Raw genomic sequence first — 24,293 nt, 5'->3', positions numbered from 1 at the left:
TGTCTGTGATTCTCACTCCTAATTTCATAGGGAGACTCTCATATGTGTGTGTTCAGTATTTCCTAGCAACAAATACTCATCAGGTCTCCCACAAGGGATGCTGATTTTAAGTGTTTTGCTGTACAATCCCATATGTCTTCCCAGAAGTCAATCCCACTGAGTTTAGATGGAATTTGATTCTAGCTTACTGGGTATAGGATTGCCAATCAGGTAGAGTGTTTTCAGTTTAGTTTCAGTTTAGTAATCATAATCTATCCAGGCCAAGAAAACATTGATTATTATTTTTATTTTTTGTGGAGGAAAATTTACTAAGACTTTAGAATAGATCTGTAATCTTCTGAGTTTGGGCCCCTCAGATGTGGCCAAAAGCTAGATTTGGAGGGTTAGTGTTATATTTTATGGCTTTCTGTTCTGTTGTTTTTCCTACCTTGGTTGCCATTTTGAATTAAATATGTGTTTCTATAAAGATGGCTGCCTTAAACAACAGAAGGCAGTACACAGTAAGCCCCAGTGTGGACATTTTACAATCCCAAATGTGTATGCATCCTGTACAACATTAGAATCTAGCCTTCTGAGCAACTTTTGTGGTCGTCTGGGCTTCACCAGATGGCCAGATACCCAATGGACAAAACAGATTTTATCTCTGTTTTTCCCAGTTCCAAAAGGTTGAAGTTGCTTACCTAAGGCTTAGTTATTGATGGTCAAGAGTTGTAAGACAAAATACACAGGCAAAATACACTTTTCTGAAATTGAGTTCAGCCATCCTTGTGAAAAAGGTTCCCTAATTTTGCTTAATGTGGATTCTCTTCCTAAGATTCCTTGGTTTGTTCCTGAATTTTTGAAATATTCTGGAGCAATGGTTCACAAACTCTGGTCCTCTAGATATTTTTGACTTCTGCTCCCCAAATTTCTGATTATTGGACAAGTTGGCTGGGGCTTCTGGAACTGAAGCCTAAAGTACCTGGATGACCAGCTCTGGTCCTAAAATAGGTCTGAATTTGGATCCAGCTTCCAATCTAGTATCCAGTAGGTCCTGAGGATCTACCTTGCCCTTCTGTTTTGCACCTCCAGCATGATCTCTGAATCATAGAATCATGGAATCATAAAGTTGGAAGAGACCACAAGTGCCATCCAGTACAACCCCCTGCTATGCAGGAACTCAAAATACCACCGACAGATGGCCATCCAACCTGTGTTTAAAGATTTGCAAGGAAGGAGACTCCACCACACTCTAAAGGAATGTGTTCCATTGTTGAACAGCTCTCACTGTCAGGAAGTTCCTCCTAATGTTGAAATGGAATCTCTTTTCCTGTAGCTTCAATCCATTGTTCTGGGTCCTAGTCTCTGGAGCAGCAGAAAACAAGCTTGCTCCATCCTCAATATGACATCCCTTCAAATATTTAAACAAGGCTATCATATCACCTCTTAACTGTCTCTTCTCCAGGCTAAACATAACCAACTCCCTAAGTCTCTCCTTGTAAGGCATGGTTTCAAGACCCTTCACCATTTTGGCCACCCTCCTCTGGACATGCTCCAGCTTCTCAACATCCTTTTTGAATTGTGGTGCTGAGAACTAGACACAGTATTCTAGGTGAGGCCTGATCAAAGCAGAATAGAGTAGCACTATTACTTCACTTGATCTAGACACTATACTTCTAGTGATGCAGCCTAGAATCACAGCATCACACTGTTGACTCATGTTCAGCTTGTGGTCTACTAGGACTCCCAGATCCCTTTCACATGTAGTCTCACTCAGCCAGATTTCCCCCATCCTATATCTATGCATTTCTTTTTTTACCTTTTGTCCTAAGTGCAGTTCCTTACATTTTTCTGTGTTGAAATTCATTTTGTTAGCTTTGGCCCAGCTTTCCAATCGCTTAAGGTCATTTTGAATTTTGATCTTGCCCTCTGGGGTATTAGCTACTCCTCTAATTTGGTGTCATCTGCAAATTTGATAAGCATATCCCCATTGTTTCATCTAAGTCATTGGTAAAGAAAGCATTGGGCCCAGGACAGAACCCTGTGGCACCCCACTGGTTACTTCTCTCCAAGATGAAGAGGAGCCATTGGTAGGCACCTTTTGAGTTTGGTCAGTCAACCACTTACAAATCCATGTAACAGCTGCCTTGTCTAGCCCACATTTTGCAAGCTTATTTGCAAAAATGTCATGAGGAACCTTGTCAAAGGCCTTACTGAAATAATGATATGCTATACCTACAGCATTCGCTTCATCTATCAAGCTGGTAATTTTATCAGAGAGAGAGAGAGAGAGAGAGAGAGAGATTAGATTTGTATGGCATGACTTCTTTCTCTGAAACCCATGTTGACTTTTTGTGATTATGGCATTGCTTTCTAGATGTTCACAGACTCTCTGTTTAACGATCTGCTCCAGAATCTTTCCTGGTATAGATGTCAGACTAATTGGATGATAAGTGTTAGGATCCTCCCCCCCCTTTTTTTTTAAACATGGGGACAATGTTTGCCCTCCTCCAGTCTGCTGGGACTTCTTCTATTCTGCAGGAGTTCTCAAAGATTATTGCCAATGGCTCTGAGATTACATTTTCCAGCTCTTTTAATATCCTTGGATGTAGTTCATCTGGTCCTGGAGACTTAAATTCATTTAGATTAACCAGGTATTCCTGTACCTACCTCTTTACGTATTATGTACTGCATTTCTCCTATTGTATCTTCTGCTCCATTTTTCTCAGATTGAGCACTCTTTTCCTTTTGTGAGAAGAATGAGGCAAAGAAGGTGTTGAGTAATTCTGCCTTTTCTCTGTCCGCTGTTAGCATTTTGCCATCTTCTCCATGCAGTGGCCCTACCATTTCCTTCTTCTTCCTTTTGCTGCGAACATACCCAAAAAAGCCCTTTTTATTGTTCTTAACTTCTCTAGCAAGCCTGAGCTCATTCTGCACTTTAGCTTTTCTTACTTTACCCCTACACATCAGGGACGTAGCCAAGGGGGGTTCTTGGTGTCCGGACCCCCCCTTCTATTAGAAAAATGAATGGTGCGTGCTGCCGCGCCGCCGCACCAAAGCCCCATTATAATGGTGGCACTTAGTCTGGACCCCCCCTTCCTAAAATCCTGGCTACATCCCTGTACACATGCTCACTATTTTTTTGAATTCTTCTTTAGTGATCCCCCCCCCCCCCCCCCGTTTCCATTTCTTATACTTGCCCCATTTAAAACTTAGCTCCAACATTGCTCCCTCCCTTAGCTGAAAATTGAGCTCCTGTTAAAAATTACTTGCTGACCAAGAGCTCATGGTATTTTCTGTAGCATGTAGGGGAGAGGTCTCTTTTTTCTTGTGTTCCAGTAATAATTAAAGGACTTCTCATTTAGGCTGCCTCCCCCATCTCCTTTTAAAACGACTTGTACTTGTCATTTTTGTTTAAAGCACAACTTAAAGCGTGTCTTCGGTGATATAGACTGACGTGTTTCCTTTATGAATTCTTGTGCATTACTATTGATTTTTCACTTTGGTTTTCAAAATTCTACCTCTAGTACCCTAGAGATCTGTCTGCTGCAGTAATAATGTATTGTCATTCTTAATATCTCAGATCCTTGACAGTATATTCATATTAAAAAAATAAAAAAATGGGGGGGAGCAAGAACTACATTCAAGCTATTCTGAGTCTACAGGCTTGTTTTGGGATCCACTAAAGCAAGAAAAATAATAGTGAAGGCTAAATATTAGGACTGACAAGGTGGAATTCATCCTGTCATGCCAGGGACTGCTGTACAATTTCAAAAAAAAATCACCTGTACCCCAGAGTTTGCTACCTAGATATGAATTGGCTGCCGGATGCCTTGAGTAATTTAATACTTCCCTTATTGGAAACACCATTCCAACTTATTATTAATCATTTATCAGCTTTTAATGTACTGCAGCTATTGATGCTTTTACCCATGTGCTCACTACTTGTCAGGGTCTGTCTGGTGCCTGAGTCTGACTTGGAAGAAAAGGGGGACCCTTCTACTGCTAAAAGAACAAGCTGAGATCAGGCATTATCTTGTAGGGATTTTGGGACAGGAACTATGTTACATGCTCCCTGTTTGGACTGTGTAGATCTGATACAGATAAGATCAGTTGTTCCACAGGACTTCCTCTTATCTCCTGTGATTTCTTACACTGATTCCAAAAGCAAAGATCTTGCTAAGTCAATAGAGAAGCCACCGTTAGACAGCGGAGTTCTCATCTGACAGCACAGCACTGTCTTTCTCCTAATTCTATTCCTGAAAGACAAGATCTAAAGACATAACTTCAGTAAACTTCCTGATTCAGGACCTGTCATTGGTGATAAAACTTCAAGGGCTGCTATACTAATACTTGATTGCTACTTTTCTAGTGCTTACTACTTCTGGTGCTTGCTACTTCGGGTAGCAGTAAGTATCCTGCCTAACTCCTTCTTGTATTGACCTAGTGGACACCTGTCCTGCTAGATCTAAAGTTAGGGCCTGTCCTAGAAAATGAGGCCAATGTTAAGTCTTCCTTTCCTTGTTTCACAATTCCCTGGTGCCTTGAAGTCTACCAGTTCATCTGTTGACAGAAATGCAACACTGGTTGGCCTGTACTGTAGTTATGTAGAATTATGATAGCTGTAGACTTCAACAGGCTGAAAGAGCTCGCATTAATGGACAGATACTGACTTGGAGGCTTGACACTAGGTTGGGCAGATGAGATTAGGTGAGGGAGATAGGACCACATCAGGTATACAGCTGTTTGCTGTGATGAGTTGCTCACATTGTTAGGCGAAGAAGCATTTAAGAGTTTGATGTCTCTGTTGGTTTGTACAGCCATCATCTGACTGTTGTGATGCTGTAGCTCTAAGGCCAATGTTACAGTTACAGGGTACCCTTAATCCCATGCATTTCCCCTAATTTATACATTTATTTAAACAATTTGCTTAATTTATACAACTTTCTCTCATTGACTATGTTTTCACGTACTTTTTAAAATTATGTGCATTTTAACTGTTCACATTTTAGAACTTGTGCATCACTCTGTGTGCACTTTGTTTCTTAAAATCACACAGTAAGCCTCATGAATGTGCAGTTCTCAATGCAAGGTGTACATTTTCTTACTACACGTTTTGAGAGCTGTGGAAAGTTCTACTTGTGTTGAGGCTGTCAAGGCCAATGAAATCTCTTCGCATCCTCCTTTGCAATGGATCTGAACTACACAGTTAACAGTAATGTATGGTATAGTTCTTGGCAGATTGTCAGACTTTGTTTAGACTGAGGGTGGAGGATTGTGCCCAGAGACTAGCACTGATCTAGGGACTACCACTTTGAGCAACACTACTGTAATGACTGTGAAGAGGGCCTTTCTTTCTTTAGAGAGATAGTCTTATTATAAAGAGTACAGACTGAGTATCATGAAGCTTTACTTTAAAAGAGTAGAAGCATACTGTTCTGTTACAACCAAGCCAACAAAGAGTCTTGTGGTGCCTTAAAAATTAGCACACAAAACAGTGTGAGGGTTGCCAGGACAGAAGGTACTTTGGGAGATGCAAAGCCCATGGGCAACACTTGGGTGCAACCCTCGCTGTTATCCTCCCCTGGGTACAGTGATCTACTCAGAAAGCAACTTCCTACATTTGATGAAATTGGCTCCGGCCCATGAAAGCTCATAGCACAATAAATATGTTAGGCTTCCAAGCATCACAAGGCTGTTTCATGTTTATGATGCTATTGCCACCCCTATAATTAAACGCATTTTGTGGAACACAAAAGCGTGTACCTTACTTTCATGAGAAACTGGTGACCAAATGTTAGCAGCATGCCCAAATCTCTGAACATCTGATAGTCCAAATGGCTTTGGGTATGTTGCAGAACTTTTTGAATAAATGAAGCTGTGCAGTATTTAGAGGCATGCTTCAAAAGGAGATTTGTATTATTCATAGATTACTAAAATGTAGCTATCTATAGCTTGCCTCAGTCCCAGCAGGTTTGGCAAGAAAAGACCAATGTCAAAGATTTTATGTATGCATGTGTGTGTATAAATTCCTCGTGACCCAGATTTCCTTACCTTTTTTTAAACCTGCGTCTGAAATAAAATAATATATTAGAAGATGAAGCTCACATATGCAATTTTGAGCACCTCCCCATCTCCCTGCATCCAAAGTTTTAGGAAGAAGCAGTGATGTTCATTGTGAGATCTGTGTCTTTTCTGTCTTGTTTGACAGTTCACCCTTTGTGTCCTGCTGATCTATTTGGAATCTTCTGAAGCAAGAATAAATTCTATCACAATAACTACTTTCCCACCTCTTTTTCTCTTTTTCTCACTCTAATAACTTGAGATAGCTCTATGGAGGAGCATTTCAAAAGTTATATTTTATTTTTATTTTCATTTCAATTTTTTTAAAAAGGAAGTTTGATGTTGTGAAGAGAATACGGTTCGCTGGACAAGCCTAACATAAAAGAAACTACAGGAGGGTCTTGAAAAGAAAACTAACAAACTTGGGGGGAAACCATACAAGGTACCAAATATAATATTTAAAAAGGAACAAAAAGGAACTAAAGAAGAGTAACTACTAATTATACCGTTGGCCCTTCATATCCATGGATTTTTTTAGCCACGGTTCAACCATCCACATCGTGAAAATATTCAAAAGAAGATACAAATTCCAAAAAGCAAACCTCGATTTTGCTATTTTGCAAAAGGAGCACCATTTTATTATGCCATTGTATTTAATGGGACTTGAGCATCCATGGATGTTGTTATCCATGGGGGGTCATGGAACCAAACCCCAGTGGATAAAAAGGACCCACTGTATAATGAACAAAACTATATAATGAACAAATTTAATTTTGCAAAACAGTTACTTTCAGTATATGGTTATAACTGTTATTGTTACTTAGTTTCTTGATAATTATTTTTTGGTTTGTGTCATTTCAGTTCATTATATTACTGGTTGTTACTCTTTATATGGTTCTTTAGTTACTTCTTGTCCATTTTTAAAACGTTCTATTTGGCACCTTGCTGGAAAAGCCTGCAATGCTGTAAATAATAACTCGGGGGATTAAAAAGATGGAATGTTCTAGAAAAACAATATGGGGAGAGAAACCTCCCTTCCTCCCCTTTCCTTTTTGTATGTGCAACTTTAGGGGAGAAGAAATCCTTTATTCTTCTGTAACTTTTCCTGATTTTGTAGATTGCTTGTCTGGTCAGAAGGACCAAGGTCACTCCCACTGCTTTGGGCCTAGGCTTTGTGCCGGTTTTGGCGGTGTCTCCTCTCCTTTCTCTCCTTTCCCTCCCTCCCTCTCTCCATCTCGCCTTTTCTTTTTTCTCCTGAGGTGCAGATGGCCACATTTGCAGGTTAACTGGAACAGCTGGAGGCACATTATTAGCTTCCTGCTGCTACCTCATATTTGCTTAGAATATTTTTTTTTAACAGCAACATAATTTACAACTAGTCGTGCCACTGACAAAGCTGGCGTGTTCCAAATCCGCCCCAGATTTATGTAATGCGGTTGCTTATTAGTGAATGAAGTCATAATTATTGCTTTGTACTATTAAATAGCATAAATATATAAACTCGTCTATAAATGGTAGCAAACGTTGCCTCAAGGGAGCTCTAGACCAAATTTTAATGCAGTGCATTTGTCTATAGTGGCAGTTTCTAAGGTGTATAATAATGTTGATAAATTTTACCGAAGCGAATGACAGTTTGTAGCATTAATCTTGGTGAGGAGAAGATGGTGTCTACTCCTGCTCTATTAGTGCTACAAGTAAAGAGAAGTGTTGGGAGCTAAAATTAAATGATACTTTTGTGGGCACAATTTGTCGTACTGGTTGTAGCCTATGTAAAACTGTTGTTAGCCGCTTAGGACCACAATACCTTATAGGCTAGCTTTCCCAGTAAAAGTCTTCCTATCTTCTGGTGTTATCAAATAAGGCCAGAGGGTATAGAGGTAGGAAAGAAACCTTCCTCTGGTGGCCACTACAATATGGATCTCTCAACCACAAGAGGCTTGTTGTCTCTTTGGCTGCAACCACACTGCAAAATTAATGCAGTTTGACACCGGTTTTAACTGCCATAGCTCAATGGAGTGCCTTTTTCTTCAGGGTGGACAGCTAGAGTAGAAATGGCTCTAATAAATTAAATCATAAATAATAATGCTGGCTAGATTAAAATGGCTTGCTACTGGCTTTACTTACATCAGGCCCTCAGCTGCTTCTGTGGACAGTATTAGGTCACCCGTGAAGATTGTACCCTGTATGTGTTCTTCATGCTGTTTTCACCCTTGTGGCCAGAGCTTCGCACCAGTGTAAATGTGGCAAATCTTTCACCGAAGTGGAAGGTGTTCATTCTAAGGAAATTCAATGTATCCGTTGTGGCAGTGAACTATGAGCTAGGATGTCCACGATTCAGATCTCACTGTGTCATGCAGTTGTTGAGTTAATGCTTAAGGATGGATAGATCAGTCTACTGTTTCTTTAGACTGTTTGTTTTGTGCATTTTCTTTCTTAGGTCTCTTGCTTTTCATTTCAGCATCGGCCTGTAATTTCTATTACTCAGGAATATATTTTAAACACATTTAACCCCCAAACACCCATTTTTTATGCATTTGATCATAAAGTACACACTTCGGTGGATTTTGAAAATAAAATAACTATCACAGATTTCACAGATGTGCAAAAGCCATCTGATAACTATGTTATAACCTGAGTATTTATCTGTGAAGTGTGAATCAGGTCAGTTCCCCTAAAAATATTAACAGAATCATAGGGTTGGAAGAAACCACACAAGAACCATCTTGTCCAATCCCTACCATGCAGGAACACATAACAAAAGCACACCTGAAAGATGTCATCAGACCTGTGTTTAAAGACATCCATATCTGGCACATGTTTAAGTATTAAGTGGTGATGATGGTGATGGTGATGAAGAGAAAGGCTAAAATTGTAATTAGTAGTCAACAGGATTGTTTGCAGAGCCAGTATGGCATAGTGGTTTGAGTGCTGGACTATGACTTTGGAGACCAGGGTTCATTTCCCAGCTTGGCCATGAAACCCACGGGGTGACCCTGGGCAAGTCACATTCGATCAGTCTCAGGGAAGGGCATGACAAACCTTTCTGAATAAATCTTGCTAAGAAAACCCCATGATAGGACAACAACAACAACAACAACAACAACAACAGCCAATTATATGACAATGCATTGAAATAATCATGACTGACCTATCTATCAATCAATCACTAAGCCTTCCTGTCTTCCCCCAATGTCATCTAGGTTCTTCTTGTGCTCTGTGGGTGCTTTATCTATTTACCAGATTATGCACCATATTCTTTGTGAAGCCCCCACAGTAGCCTGCCTATGAGTATCTTATTAGTGTGTTGATTAACAATTACTTAGGAACATATTACATTATACTGTGCCACGGGAGACAGGAGGGCTATTACCCATGGCAGTTTATGGACTAATCAGAGGGGGATCATCTAAACCCCCCCCCCAATGGTGAGAGGAGTCACCCTCTCTACTAGGTGCATTGCCTATCAAGTATGTAACTTTAAGGCTTGCAGGGAATGCCCGTCCAACATGTAATCACTCATTCACCCAGTAGCCTGTCGGGCTGACTGTACTCTCTTTTTTCATAAGAACATGTAGTTTTCCCACAAGGAGAAAAAAAATCTTTAATAGTCTGTGCAATAACAAATGAAAAGTGCCTGAAACTGAAAAGTAAAAAGGATAACAGATTAGGATTGAAAAAAAGACAGTGTGAAATAGACACACAAGAAACACAGTAGATCTGCCCACTGCTGGACATTTGGCACTTGGCAGGTCTATGTGAAATGCTATTTGAATTGTGATTCTGGAAACAGCAAGGTTTATGGAAATTTGAGTTAAAAAATTGTTTCCTTCATGGAATTGATTTCAGCAAAATATGATTATGCCTATGATCACAGAAGTACTGTTCATCAGCATCTGCAGGAAATACTAAAGGCTGAATGTAGACAAGAAACTTTATGGCTGCTGTAAGTGAATCCATTTTTCTAGACCACAAGAATTTATTTGTGTAATGCTTTGCTTGGTGCCTTAAGTGTGTGCTTAATAAAACACATGTTCTGATAACCCCCAATAATAGTTTAACCTAGCAAACAAGAGTGCCAGACAAATCTACCTAATGCAGTCATTACTGTGCAGATCACTTACTTGCATTTATTTGAAAAATACCCCTGTGCCAGCTCTTTTCTCCCCATACACAACTTGTATTAACATACTGGTTATGAGCCTGTTGAGATGTGCCCATCTTTATATGTCTCTCTATAAAGATGGAGATAGATATCTATCTATCTATCCTTCTAAGCCAGTTCCCAACATTTCATCATATCTTTCTGTGACTGAGAGACAGAAACCAGGGGAGCACAATGTAGATGAAAAGGTGGGACCATATGCAACTGTGTTGGTTCACAAAGGTTCCCACTGAATCTTAGTTCAGAGTAATTTGGGAGTCAGGTGGATTGAGAAAACTTAACTCACACACATAAACACACACACACACACACACACACACACACACACAAAATTTAAACTGGAGCTTGGAAACATCCTGCACTACAACTCCCAGAATTCTCCAGGTCAGTCTTCATATCGGCTGGAAGATTCTAGAAGTAACTCCTCCACGTTCTGATTTAACCTCCCTCACAAGTATGTACCCTGCTGTACTTTTTTCTTATTAATGGGCAAACTCCCCATGCCCATCAATCTGGAGTCAGTCTGCTTAAATCAGATTAATCTGAAGAATGCCTGTTGGACATAGGAAATTAATCCAATTTTATGTGGGGCTGTTTCCAAATTAGCTTAGAAATGTCCACGCTCTGCTCCTCCTATGCTCCGAACCTTTTCTAGCTTTTCTAGAAGAGAGGGTTCTGTCTTTTTCACAGACCTCCTAGGATTCCTGGTGTGGTTTCATTCATATATTGATGGATAGATAGAAAAGTAGATAGTCTGAGCTGATATTTAGTCTTCTTTTGTTGCTTCAGGTTTATACGATACAATGCAGTCTAACATAACTGTGGTTGAATATCATTATATGGTTGGAACTACTTGTTAAACCATTTATTATGCTACAGGATATAATAAACCACAGTAATTCTCTTGTTACGGTCGGCCTTTCTTATACATGGATTTTTTTATACATGGATTCAAGCATCCACGGTTTGAAAATGTTCCAAAAAAAGGTGTAAATTTCAAATATCAAACCTTGACTTTCCATTTTTTTATAAGGGACATCATTTTGCTATGTCATTATAGTTAATGGGACTCGAACATCCACGGATTTTGTTATACAAGGGGGATCTTGGAACCAAACTCCAGCGTACAAGGGTGCACTGTATTTTGTTAATCTTGACTCAGGCTGTCATCCTTCGCCCTAAATCAAGGGGTGATCATGCTTGCCATAAAGAACACAATGAGGTCACCTGGACATCCACAAACACAATCCAAAAAAGAAGAGTGGCCTCAGAGCAGTTTACAAGTTACTGATATGACCGTTCCCAGGGATACAGTTGTAAAAGCATGCCTTTTGTCACACTGGAAACATTTCTTTGACAAAAGGCACACTTTTTCGACCATATCCCTTAGGGAGGAGAACAGAAGTGCTACAACAGCATGCGGAGAGCCACAGAAAAAGCTGCTACCATCCATTTTGGCTTTTTCATATGGTAAGGCTCTATGACCTGCAGCTACATATGGTTCACAACTCATCCATCCACCTTCCTATCCTTTTCTTCTGTAATTGGCAAGAGAACATTTTCCACCCTAAGAGAATCCTGTTTTGCATTGCGACCAGTTTCTGATGTGGTAGTAAGGAACATTGGCTCCAAGCCTTATACTGCTTGGAGCTCCATAGGAGAAGTTTAAGTAAACCTACACCTGCTACAGGAAAATTCTGAAAATTGGCACATCCTAGAGTGGAAGCAAGTAGCTCAGAAGCAGAGAACAAATGAACATGTAGATTTCACCCTGAACTGAAAACCTTTATAGGCCCTCTCTGTTTAGCAGCACCAATGCTCTCCAAAGGAAGAAAATGAAAGTCAAATTGGTAAAAAGGAGAGAGGCAAGAAATGGAAATTTTTGTTTGTGGTTGTGTATGTGTGTGGACATCCCTCTGCTGGTTTTAGTTTTAGTTTTATTATATACATGTTTCTCCAGCTATTGTTTTCATTGGTCACATTTGTTTTAAAGAACATATCATACTGTATTGTATTGCAGTCCAAAAGTGTAATCAGTCAACCAGCCTGAAACTGATTGGCAACTCCTTGGCACTCCTAGCTAGCTTGGCAATTCCTGGCACCAGGCCAAGTTTTGCCAGTTCTTTCTACACTATGGATCTGAAAGAAAGGGGAAAGGGATGGAGAGTTGAATTTGACAGAGCAGTAGGAGTAGGAGGAAGGCCATTTGCAAATGGAAGAGTAAGGGATGGAGGGGAGAGAGAGAGAGAGAGAGAGAGAGAGAGAGAGAGAGAGAAAGAAAGAAGGAGTGATCCTGCCCACATTTCATTCCTGCCCTCTCCAGAAACATGCCCCCCAACCTGGAGAGGATATAATCCTTGTCCAAAAAAAGGTGCCCATCTCTGCTCCATAGAGATATTTAACACATAGGCTTTGTGAATCAACCCTTCAGACAGGTGTGCACAAAGCCAGGAGGAGCTCTTAGTTCTAGCCTTGGCAGCTTCTTGCATCAGGTCCAAGCTGTTCCAGTCCTTTTTAGAATACAAATTTTCATGGTGGGAAATTAGTTTTATTCAGGCCAAGCATTGGTCCGTCTCTATTTAAGTCTCAAAGCTTCTGCGTTTCAACTTCCATATGCATTTGCTTCCATCTTCAGATTCTGCCTAGCTTGCATTGTTCGTCTAGTCACATTTGTTTAGAGGACGGTGGGCATTTTCTTTTATGCCTCTTAAGACTGAACAGTCCCTCTAGAGTTTCATCATTATGCAGATCAGCACAATTGGATGTGCTCCCAAAGACTGCTCTCCAAGCAACATAAGGGCAGGAGGAGGATGCTAGTTCTGTGCTTTTTGCAAACTAGGATTCCTGTCCTGTGTGTGTGAAAGGTTATGGGGAGAAGGTGACAGTGCTGGATGGGGCAGGGAGGGGTTGTTCCTTATCCATTAGAGAAGTGAGCTGTAGAAATAACATTATAGCTTTTAAGGTTTTCAGGACAGTTGTCATTAACGAAACCAGAGGAAAGCCTTTTTTTGAATTTACTCTTTGTGTATTGAGGCCTTTTATGATTCATCAGTAAGTAAATATAAGCTAAGGGAGTGATTTGTTCCTAACAAGCTTATAAAATACTAGAGTCATTTGTGAGTTTATTGGAGTTCTAATTATAAACATTCCCCCATGTGCACTTCTTTTTGTCAAATTAACATTCAAAATACAAATACTGTAGCTCTGATAGTTTTAAATTATTTTTTGTAATCTCTTTCAGAATATTGCATTTTGGTACACAGAGATTGTGTGCATCATTTTTTTTTTTTTTTGAATATGTAGAAATACTTTGGACGCTTGCAATGATTCATCATTAGGATAGGATGTAACTTATATAGCTAGTTATAGTTTTCAGCTTTTATTCATTGGTTTGACATGTTAGTCTGGTCCACAAATCTGGTAGAATGAGAGGATGTAATGGCAGAGTGTGCTGAATGGCTAGTTCTAATCCGGACCTTAGGTAGGAATGATTTTGAAATCTCCTCCATGTTAAATAATAAAAGCCCTGCACATAGGAAGCTATCTCAATAGGGCAAATAGCTTCAATAAAGTTTGAAGTGCTGGCCTTCTGTTTGCAAGGAAGTTTTTAGGAATGTTAAAACATTAAAAAAAATGCCACTTGCAGAGTGACCTGCCGTGCCGGCAGCAAGCAAACGAAAGGGAAATATAGCACAAACAGGCACATTCTATAAGTATATCAACCTGTAGAACAAGCATTCACATAATCTGTCACAATAATAATACTACCTCACCTCAGAATGCCATCCCTGCATCCTCTTTCTTTGCTTTCCCTCTGACTGCCACCCCAGAATGCCATTACATACACATATCTAGCAAAAGCATTCACACAGTGTATCAATTTGCCAAATTTAAAAGGAAACACAAGCATTCACATATTCTGTCTCACACACACACACACACACACACACACACACACACACAATTTTAAAAATGCCACTTGCAAAGTGACCTTCTGTGCCGGCAGCAAGAAAACGAAAGGGAAATGTTGTTGATAACTGCCTTCACTGCCAACTCATGACAACCATGTGGATGAGACATCTCCAAGACTTCCTGTCCTCCACTGCTCTGCTTAGGGCCTGTAAATTCATACTGGTGCCCTCCCTAATCGAGTCTGTCCATCTAGCATGCAGTCTTGCTCTTTTTCTATTTCCCTTTACCCTTCCTAGCATTATTTTCTTTTTTACTGAGTCATGCCTTCTCAAGATGTGGCCAAAGTATGACAGCCTCAGTTTGATCGTCTTGGTTTCTAGGGAGATTTTAGGCTTGATCTGTTCAAGGACCCACTTGTTTGTCTTCTTGGCTGCCCACAGTATCCTCTTCGCTCTTTTCCAGCACCACAGCTCAAATGAGTTGATTTTCTTTTTATCTGTTTTCTTCACTGACCAGCTCTTGCATCCATATCCCTTTCTGCTGTTCACAATGAATTTTAATGTATGGGATTTATCCATTCGCCACATCTGGAAGTCATACACCTCTTCACAAGGGAGAAGTGCAAGTTCTCTTCTCTTCCCCATATTCCTTCTAATTCTCAGGCCCAATCATGCCAAAGCACATCTGTCAAGATAATGATAGACAGCATGTTAACTGTAGTGAAAACTGGGAGGAGGATTGGCAAACCCACTCTCTGGGTATCTTCACACACGCACTCCGAAAAAGCTTTCCCATCTTAGTTCCTATTTGAGCCATATAGTGAAGGCTGACCAGTCCTGCTAAAGAATGAAAGTGTGGCACATGTAGACCTGTATAAAGAACATGAATTAATCTTTTTTCTACCACCATGTTGAAAATCCAGCTCATCTCGTTTCCCTTTTGGTGCAATATCTAGACATATCAAACTCCCAGTGTTACCATCTTTCATAAAAGTAATGTTTCTCACCACTACAGACAGCTTTCATATCTCTTGAAAACATAATAGTAAAATTGTCATAAGAATGAAACAGGCATAGAAGATTTTATTGACTAATTTCAGCTCCTGTAAGACATCGGTGTTGTGTCCGTAGATCACATAAATGTTTTTTTGAAAGTAAAATCCTTTTTCAGCTAAAAGACAGAGGGCCAAAGATTATGAGAACACAGTGCCAACAGAAAATGGGATGCCCACAAAGAACAATAGATGGGGATGTGGAGCATAAAACCTGTAGCATGTATCCTTCCTGGGAAGGTTTTCCTACACTTTCCCCTCAAAATTACTGCATATACTCATGTATAAGTCTAGAAATTTTAGTCAAAAATCTGACACCAAAAACCTGCATTTTAATACTCAGTGGTCTTCAGCTGGTGGGTTGGAGCCATTGCTAGTTCACACTGTTGACCTAATGTGGGTCATAACTACAGTGACATCACCATACAGATAGATGAGAGAAAGTGATGAAGTGGGTTCCCAAATAAATAGTGGAACTAGAGGCGGATCCCAAGTGTAAAAAGATTGAAAACTAAACCTTACTAACTGTATCAGATCCAGTTTCAAATCAATACAGATCGACACAGATTTTTGTATTGATTCAAAAACCTATGTTGTTTATATACTACCCATAATAATGAATGCTATACTTCATAAATATGTTTATTGCAATTGCAATATATCAGTTTTTACCTCTCAAGTTATACCTTCAGTTTCTCTGAAGATGTTTTATTCCAATATAAAACATAAAATCAGAACTGAATAGCCTGTCATCATGATATGTTATGTGTTTCTGTGTCAAATCTAAAAAGGTAGGCAGCACTATTTAATATCTTGGTATGTTCTGTTACGTTATCCAGTCCAGTTACTTGACTCATTTGATCCCTCCTGATCAGGATATTGATGATAACAATTACATACATTGTTAATTTATTGCTAATTTAATGCTAACAGGATGATTGGCTTTGGAGAGACATTCATTTGCTTCATGCTATAGTGTACTCTAGCCCAATGGTACCCATAGTGATGGCCTATGGAGCACTGGTGGTCCCTGAGCCATTGGGTGGCAGTTCTTGATGAGTTCCCAGGAAGAAGGAAACAGTTGTAGTCAATGGGAAAAATGACAAGCAGTGAAGTCTATGGATTTAGATCCATTTTAGTCTATGGATGTTTATGTTAAAATAAATGTGCTAGTTTTTAAGTTGCCATAGAACTCTTTGTTCATTTTGCTACAAAAGCCTATCATATCTATCCCTCTGGTATGTTCTGTGATCTGACACTGTGCGGTCCTATGCCATCTGGTTTTTCAGTACAGTTCAAGTGCAAAGGTCTGTCTGGCCAAACCTAGGGAGGTATTATCACAGACATTTGGTAGCCTTCCCTTCTGAGATTAGTTGTGGTTTTCCCCTGGGACAAAGGCTTTCTTTGTAGTGGTTTGCCATTTATTGAATGTTCTTCTCCAAAATACTTGTTTTGATGCCCATCAAAAAGAGACATTTTTATTTTCTCAACTGTGAAAAAAATTGTATGATTTATTCTCCAGTAGCATATTTTTTTTTTCAGAAACTTAGATATTTCTCTAAACCTTCTATTTCAGTGTCCCATTTCTTTGTTTTATGTTGCTATAGGTGTTTAATGTAACTTATTGAAGGGAGTGATTAATTTAAATGTCTTCTTCTTCTTCTTCTTCCTGCATGCTACTTTGTGAACTTTTTGAAAGTCAAAAGGCAGGATATAAATCTCTATGAACTAAACAAACCAAAAATCGGGATAAACGAAGCACTGCTCAATTCTCAGTGTGTGTATTGGTTTGGATGCTTGTCACACTGTTGTCTGTGGCGTAACTTGCTTGTATGCAGGTTTGCTGTAGACATTAAGAGTGGGAGGCACTTAAGAGTACCAAAACTGCCCAAGCAAAGGATTTAAGCTTCTACCTGGATAAATAAGTATAGATAGTTTTCTTTATGATATGTGACTGGATTATTTTCCAGTTGATTTCCAGCTCTGGCCCCAAGTGGGCAACAGATCAAAAAAAGATAAGGGTCAGTTACAAGGTTGAGCTCATTCTCTGTTGCTATAGTAACTGACCTCCATCAACCCTCGGAGGACTACACCCAGTTCCCCAGGTGATGCTTTGGCTGTCGGGGCCATCAATCCCATGCTTTTCAAAAACCCAGGCTCCTTAATTGTCAGGGTACAGTTCTGAGGAGTTCTTTTTGTCCCAGTGGTCCCACGTAAAGACCACCCGAATTCATTTGTGATTCCCAAAGGCACTGGGGTGGAAAAAATGTTTTGGAGGGGATGTGATGGAGAGGGGGCTCCCATCTGTGCACAGGGATACTGTGGGGAGTGTTCTCTAGAGGAACAGTGTGTGTGTGTGTGTGTGTGTGTGTGTGTGTGTGTGTGTGTGTGTCTATGTATGCAGCTTTATTTAAATGGGATCGTATGGGTGTGAAATCTTGACGGAGCATTTTGGAAGTTCAGTAAGGGATGGGGAGTGACACCAGAAGAGAGGTTTCGAATATGACACATGAAACTAATGACATTCCTCCATGACAGCAGCAATTAGATTGGCTAAGCCAAGGCTTGCTTTCTTGCCGACAGTCTAAACGGTCCTTTGCCTAGAATTTGGTGCTGTTATCCTCTCTGCAGTGTTTAATGACAAATCAATACTGTAATTGTGTTGTCTGTCTGGAGTGTGAAATGAGTGCTTTCCTCATTCAGGCTTCTGTAGCGAGGCAGAGACTCCTTTATGAAAGGAGCTGATTTCATTCACTCATGCTTCTATAACATTTGCAGACAGCGAACACATGTATTGTGGAATTATTGTGCATTGAGGTTAGGAGGTGCGGCATGGTGGTAGTGTTAGTTTGCTTAAAACTAATGGGTTTAAAATGTTTTATTTCCACTCTCCTTTGCTATATTCATAATCTTGGAAAGGAGTTAACCAAATCAAAAGATTCTCTTTTACCATAACTGATACACTTCCACAGGTCTGTTGGGATACCAATTACAGTTTTATTCTTTAGCCCCTTTGCAGAGAAAACATAGCGGACATGATAATGGGATGAGAAGCATTTGGTATGAATGGGGTGTGTGAGGGAGAAAGAATGATATCTAATGTTTGGTTGCACCAAATTTCAGTATCCTTGCATTCAATTTCATATGCAGTACCCTTGCATATAGGTAGTGAAGGGATTTATATGCTTCACTTCCACAACTAAAATGTGTCCACTTTCATTGCACTAATTTGTTGCAATGAAGCAGAAATTGCATGTTCTGTGAGGGAAACAATGTGGAATGTACACACTGGTGTAAAAAATGAGTACTGTATCAGGTTGTTTTAAATGTCTTCACAGTAAGGCAGAGGGTTATATCGCCCTTTTCTTTATTAAATGAAATTGGAGAGGAAAATCATTTTCCTTCGTTTTTAAAATAGCAGTAAAAGTGATTGTCTTTTTCTTAATTGCACACATCTCTACTTTATTGTTTAGCTTGCCAGCATGTCACCTGGTGTCAATTCATATGTGGTGTTGTTCATTTTATACTGCCTTTCATATAGTTTGCAGTTAGAGCTGCAGTTGCTACATGGACATGGGGTCCAAATATTACTAATCATATAGATATCTTGCCAGACATAATTTATTGCCACCACTCTTCCATGTATCGAGTCTTGGTGTAATGTGTATCGGGTGCACATTTCTGCCGTTGGAATAACTTGAACACCAAGGTGTGGTGTCACAGTATCAGTCAAGGCAAAGTGAGTGAGTATACTAGGAAGTACTGCGAAACACAGTCCTATCAACACCATGCAAATACATTTGAACTCAAGAACAATAGGAGCCAAATTTCACCACTGCAGTTCAACCGGGTCAGAACAACTCACTAATCCTTACTAACAGGCAGTAAATTATGTACCTCCAAATGCATCCCTATCCCTGCCTTTAGCATCAGTGGGCACCACCCAGGTTTCACCTTCAGGATTCAGATAATAAGCTCTCCTTCCTACCGGCTTTCCCTCAAGACCTGTATGGAAATAAGTATATGTGTCTGCCAGGGATCAAATGCTTTTGGAGACAAAAGTAGGTACCGGGAACATTACAGAATACTATCATCTCCCCACGATACTTTTACACAAAGCGCTCTGTTCCTCTTTTGGCCTGACATAGTTTCTGCCTGATAAAATCCCGCAGGCCTACTTGTTTTAAACAAGGACCACGTTCTCTCTCCTCTCTCTCTCTCTCTTACGCACACACACTCTCAATCTTTCTCTCTTTTGTGTGAAGAAATGAAGTGTAAAATTAATGCTTATTATTCTGAACTTGGGAGACAGAGACAGAGACCTTAAGAATCTGTGATTTGATGCAGTGTTTGTTCAGCATTGAATCAATAGATCCATGAGCAGATTGAGAGCTTAAGGAGAATAATATGGAAAGGATGGCACAGTAAGTGGTGGAAATCTGCTTTTTATGCTAAAAATGAGAGGGGTTGCATATAATTCGCCTATTAGATTGGATGCTTGTCTGCTTGCCTTTAGCTCCCCTTCATTCCAACATTGTTCCTTCCCATATGTGAAATTATTACAATGGCAATCTCTGGGTATCCCTGCACCTCATGTTCAACCACTCCATTGTTAGCACCGTTAAAGGTTACTTCAAACACATTTGTGACAATCATTGTCTTATAGAAGAAAGGTTTTCTGCAATGACCTACATGCTCCTACTCTTAGAGTTTGTATTTATTTTATTACATTCATATTCTGTCTTTCTTTCAAGAAAGACATATCATTCTCCCTTGCACCCATTTAATCATTGTAACAATGCTGTGAGACTAACTGAAATTTTAAAAGTTGGTAGCATAAGGTTTCGTAGACTTCAGTGAAGTGGGATTTGAACTTGGGTCTAATCGGTTGTGTGTATTTTTGTAGCTCCAAGTTGTCTGTCGACTTATGGAGACCTCATGAATTTCATAGTGTTTCCTTAGGCAAGGAATACTCAGAGGTGGCTTTGCCAGTTCCTTCCTCAGAAACATACTCAACGTAACTTGGTATTCCTTGATGGTCTCCCTTCCAAGTACTAACCAGGACTGGCCTTGCTTAGTTTCCAAGATCATATAGGCTGTGGTGCTTTTAGGGTACCTAGTTGTAGTGTTTCACTAATCAGTACTCAGCACTGGCTGTCATCCTGAGGCCATAGCATATCACTGAAATGATACCAGCAATTTCTATGTGTATTTAGGTGTTCTTTTCAGATGTACTGAAAAGTAAAATACTTTCCAGGCTGAACTACAGTACTCCCCCCCTCTCCCCCACTTTTCCACTTTTTTATTTCTTGCTGGATGGTTTCATTGACATAGAAAATGTATAATGGACTCCTGTGGGAGTGCAACAAAAAACCCACCAGTAAGAAGAGGGTCTTATAATTCAGAAGTGGATTTGCAAATCAAAAGGTCTTGCCTCCAGTGGCATGAATTTCCACATCTGCGGGAACCTATTATATTTTTATTACTTTTTGTTTGAGTTTTGTTTGCCATGGCTTTAACTGTTTGGAATACTTCCAGACTCAGCCCAAAATGGTATACAATTAGCATTAACCAAACATGTGGAAACTGGGAATATAATTGCCGAACACTTATTTAGTTGTTTGGTTTATGGTGAGAGCTGGTTCAGAATAGCAGATAAGGGGCTGAGCTGTGAAGGATGAAGTCACTGGTCTGAGACAGCTAGGAGCAAGAGCTGTGTGCTCTCTTCCTTCACCCTTGATCTGAAAAATGGGGTGATTATATTATTGTGCCTTATATAGCTGTTGTCAGGATTTCATTGGGATGATGTATATAAAGTTGTTTGAACATTCAAAAACCACTATAGCGATGTTGCTGACAATGATAATGACGATGATAGGATGGAGGATACTTGGCTTAGCAGAAGTACATGTGGATAGGACCTTGGGATTATTGTTGATCATAAGGTGAACATGAGCCAGCAGTGTGATGCTGCAGCAAAGAAGGCAACATTTTAGCCTCCATTAATAGAATCATAGAAATACTCCCAATATATTCTGTACTAGTCAGGTCTCATCTGGAGTATTGTGTTCAGTTCTGGGAACCTCATTTAAAGAAGGATATATACAAGTTGAAATGGGTTCAGAGAAAGGCAAAAAAAGTTAATAAGGGGTAGGGACAACGAAACCTGTGAGGAAAGGTTAAGGGAGTTGGACGTGTTCAGCTTGGTGAAGAAAAGATTGAGGGGTGACATGGCTGCACAACTTCAAATACCTCAAGAGCCACCATCAGAAAGTAGAACCAGGTGTAATGGTTTTAAGTAAGAGGAGGGTAGATTTCTTTTGATTAGGAGAAGGAACCTCTTGATGGTAGAATGGTTCAAAAATGGAACCTAGAGAAGTGTTGGGTTCACTTTTTCTGAATGACTTCAAAAAGAGACTGGGCAGCTACCTTCTGGGAATGATCTAGCTGGAGTTGCTACACTAAGCAAGGAGATGGATTCAATGGTCCATTCGGCTCTGTGATTCTATGATAATGATGGTTCAGTTCTCATCCAAATCAGGAGTTAATTCTCTATTACATTTAATTGCTATATATTGTATTCATCTCTGTTCTGTTCCTCCATTTCTGAAAAATTTAAACCATAAATAACACATACTCTCAGGGCATGATTTGAATCACATGATTGCAGCTCCTTTGCTGAAGTTAGGAAGCCTGAGGTTTGGAGAGGGTACCATGTGGGAATCCTTCCTTGATGTGTGACCTGTTGGGACATAAAGAGACTAGCTGTGTCTCTTAGGACCACACCCAGAGTTGATGTATGTAGGCAGGACGCCTAGAAAAAGGTCTGCGAAGAGTGAAGGTTCTGTGAAGCCTCTGAGCTGCACAGCAAATTTCCTCCCACGCACAGGCTGCAGCCTTGAACTCCCAGCCTGAGGAAATGAATCTCTGGACAGCAAGATCTGGCTGGTTTCACACCCAGCACCTGTTGCATCAGAATACTACCCATGATGCACTGCTGGCTGACTTCACCTACTGTGCATGTTGCATCAGACTTCTCATGATGCACGGCTCAACAAATGCTGCCTCATGCACCTGCCACTTGAACTGTAGTAACTTCTGCTCCAGTTACACCTAGTGGCCACATCCATATCATTTTCAGACCAGTGTGCCACATGGTCCTGACATGACCTAGAATTTCACAATAGAAAATGGGTGGTGGGAACGAATACCCCCCCCCCCCTAATAATTATTGTTTGTGATGTCTGTGGCTCTCACAAATGGGTTTGTTGCATTATTAAGATATATTTATAATAATATCACTGAAGGCCCTGTTTCATATCTGGCCTTCTAATTGCAACCAAACAATATAAAATACATGTGGGAGTGGCATCTGCAGGAGCATGACTTGCCTGGAGACCTGAAAGCCATTTTAGATGGTTGATGTTCCACCACAGAATCCAACCTCAAAGCAGCCATGGATGAATAGAACCATAAAGTCAAAACCTCTCCACAATCCATCCTGCTATGTGTTTGATCACAGGGGAAGAGTTTTCTCATTTTAACATAGCACTTTACTCTGAAGAAGGACACTTTCAATAGTTAGCATGTTTGCAAACAGCGAAGGACCTGTGGGCATAGAACTACGTTTGCGTCCCACTTCTGTTCACCTTTGACCAGATGTGTTTTAACCTGTAATGCTTTCATTTGAATTTCTGCACAGCAACACATCCTTTGGTTCTGTTTGGCGCAGGATAAGTATTTCTAGTTTGATTATTCTTTATAGATCATAACATTTGCCTAACATTTCGAAAAATACTTTGAAAAATGTTTGAATTCAGATTCAAAGGCTGGACATACAGATTGGGTATAAAGACCTTTCCTGCAGGTGGCTGCTTCTATTGCAACCACTTGTACCTTTGGAGAATCAAGCTACTTTTAAAATTACATCTTCAAAATCCAAACTAAAAGAGTAACTTATCTCTTCAGTACAGGATGTATACTGTACATCAAAGAAACAAAGCAGGTTAAACCTCTTATTATTGCACAATTCTTCTTTGATTTATTTTTTTTTTAAAGCAGATATGAGGAATGGATGCCAGGAAGCCCAAGATACAACCTTCCCCCAGTAGTAATGAAAAGCACACCCATCTACCCTCACCCTAAACTGCTGTTCTCCTTGAGACCACCAAAAGCAAACACATTTGCTACTTTTTCTTCTTGTTTTGCTTAGCTTGTTGATAATCTGCAGAACATTCAGCAACCTTTCCATAGCTGATGTAAAAAGTCGCCCACAATTCCATATGAAATAATGCCAAAAGCACACACAGGATGGAAAGAAATTATTATTAATTGCCACATTTTGAACTGAAAAACAGACCTTTACCTGGCTGAGATCCTCCTTTCTGGGCTATGTTTTTTCCCCTTTCCATTCCCATCTTCTCTGTCTTGGGTATGCAGCAATTCAAACGGAGCAGGAGGTGTCAATTTTATATCCTCTTTGGTGGCCTTGCCTGAACTCTTGTGCTTTACCTTTGCTGTTTGATGTGGTTTCAGTATTCTTAATAATATATATTTATGTATTATATGCCCAGAGCGGTGATGTTCTATGTGTTTTTGGTATGCAGGCACAAAGAGTAATGTATCATTGGCCTGGGGAAACCGAAGTGTATGTTACTGGTGGTTTGATCACAATGTCACTTTCATCCCATCTGAAAATAGAAATGCCCCTCAAATTTGACTTGCGGCTGCACACCTGAATGCACTGTACAAGCTCACTATGGCGTGTTTTTGTAAGGGTGGGCTCCACAGAAATAGCATTATTGCAGGGTCCCGGAAGCTGCACAATCCAGCACTCCTGATTTCTCGCCGACTACTGCATTTCAGACGCTAATCTGCTGTGTCACTAACAAGTTGTATCATTTGAACCTTGCAGAGGAAGGCATCAATCATGAGTGCAAGCTGTGTAACCAGATGTTTGACTCTCCGGCAAAGCTCCTGTGTCACCTGATTGAGCACAGCTTCGAGGGGATGGGAGGCACATTCAAATGCCCTGTTTGTTTTACAGGTAAGACAGTCGGCCCCAGACAAGCCTCAGCGTGCATGGCTTGATCCAGAAATGACACACTGGGGAGTTTGAAAATGCAG

General features: G+C 40.1%; 1 protein-coding gene across 2 annotated transcripts in view; it reads left to right on the top strand.

Annotated features, from left to right (window-relative positions):
* Positions 1–24,293, top strand: part of ZNF423 (zinc finger protein 423) — a 322,468-nt gene that overhangs the window by 253,336 nt on the left and 44,839 nt on the right. For both annotated transcript variants that reach the window (XM_089539812.1, XM_089539811.1), the window contains one exon: positions 24,082–24,213. In XM_089539812.1, the coding sequence (XP_089395938.1) occupies positions 24,082–24,213 (132 nt within the window). The remainder of the gene's footprint in view (positions 1–24,081; positions 24,214–24,293) is intronic.

Source organism: Sceloporus occidentalis, unplaced genomic scaffold (assembly GCF_023333645.1).
Source record: "Sceloporus occidentalis isolate IW3139 unplaced genomic scaffold, rSceOcc1.0.p SCAF_10, whole genome shotgun sequence".
Lineage (NCBI taxonomy): Eukaryota > Metazoa > Chordata > Lepidosauria > Squamata > Phrynosomatidae > Sceloporus > Sceloporus occidentalis.
This window is presented reverse-complemented; position numbering and strand designations above follow the sequence as displayed.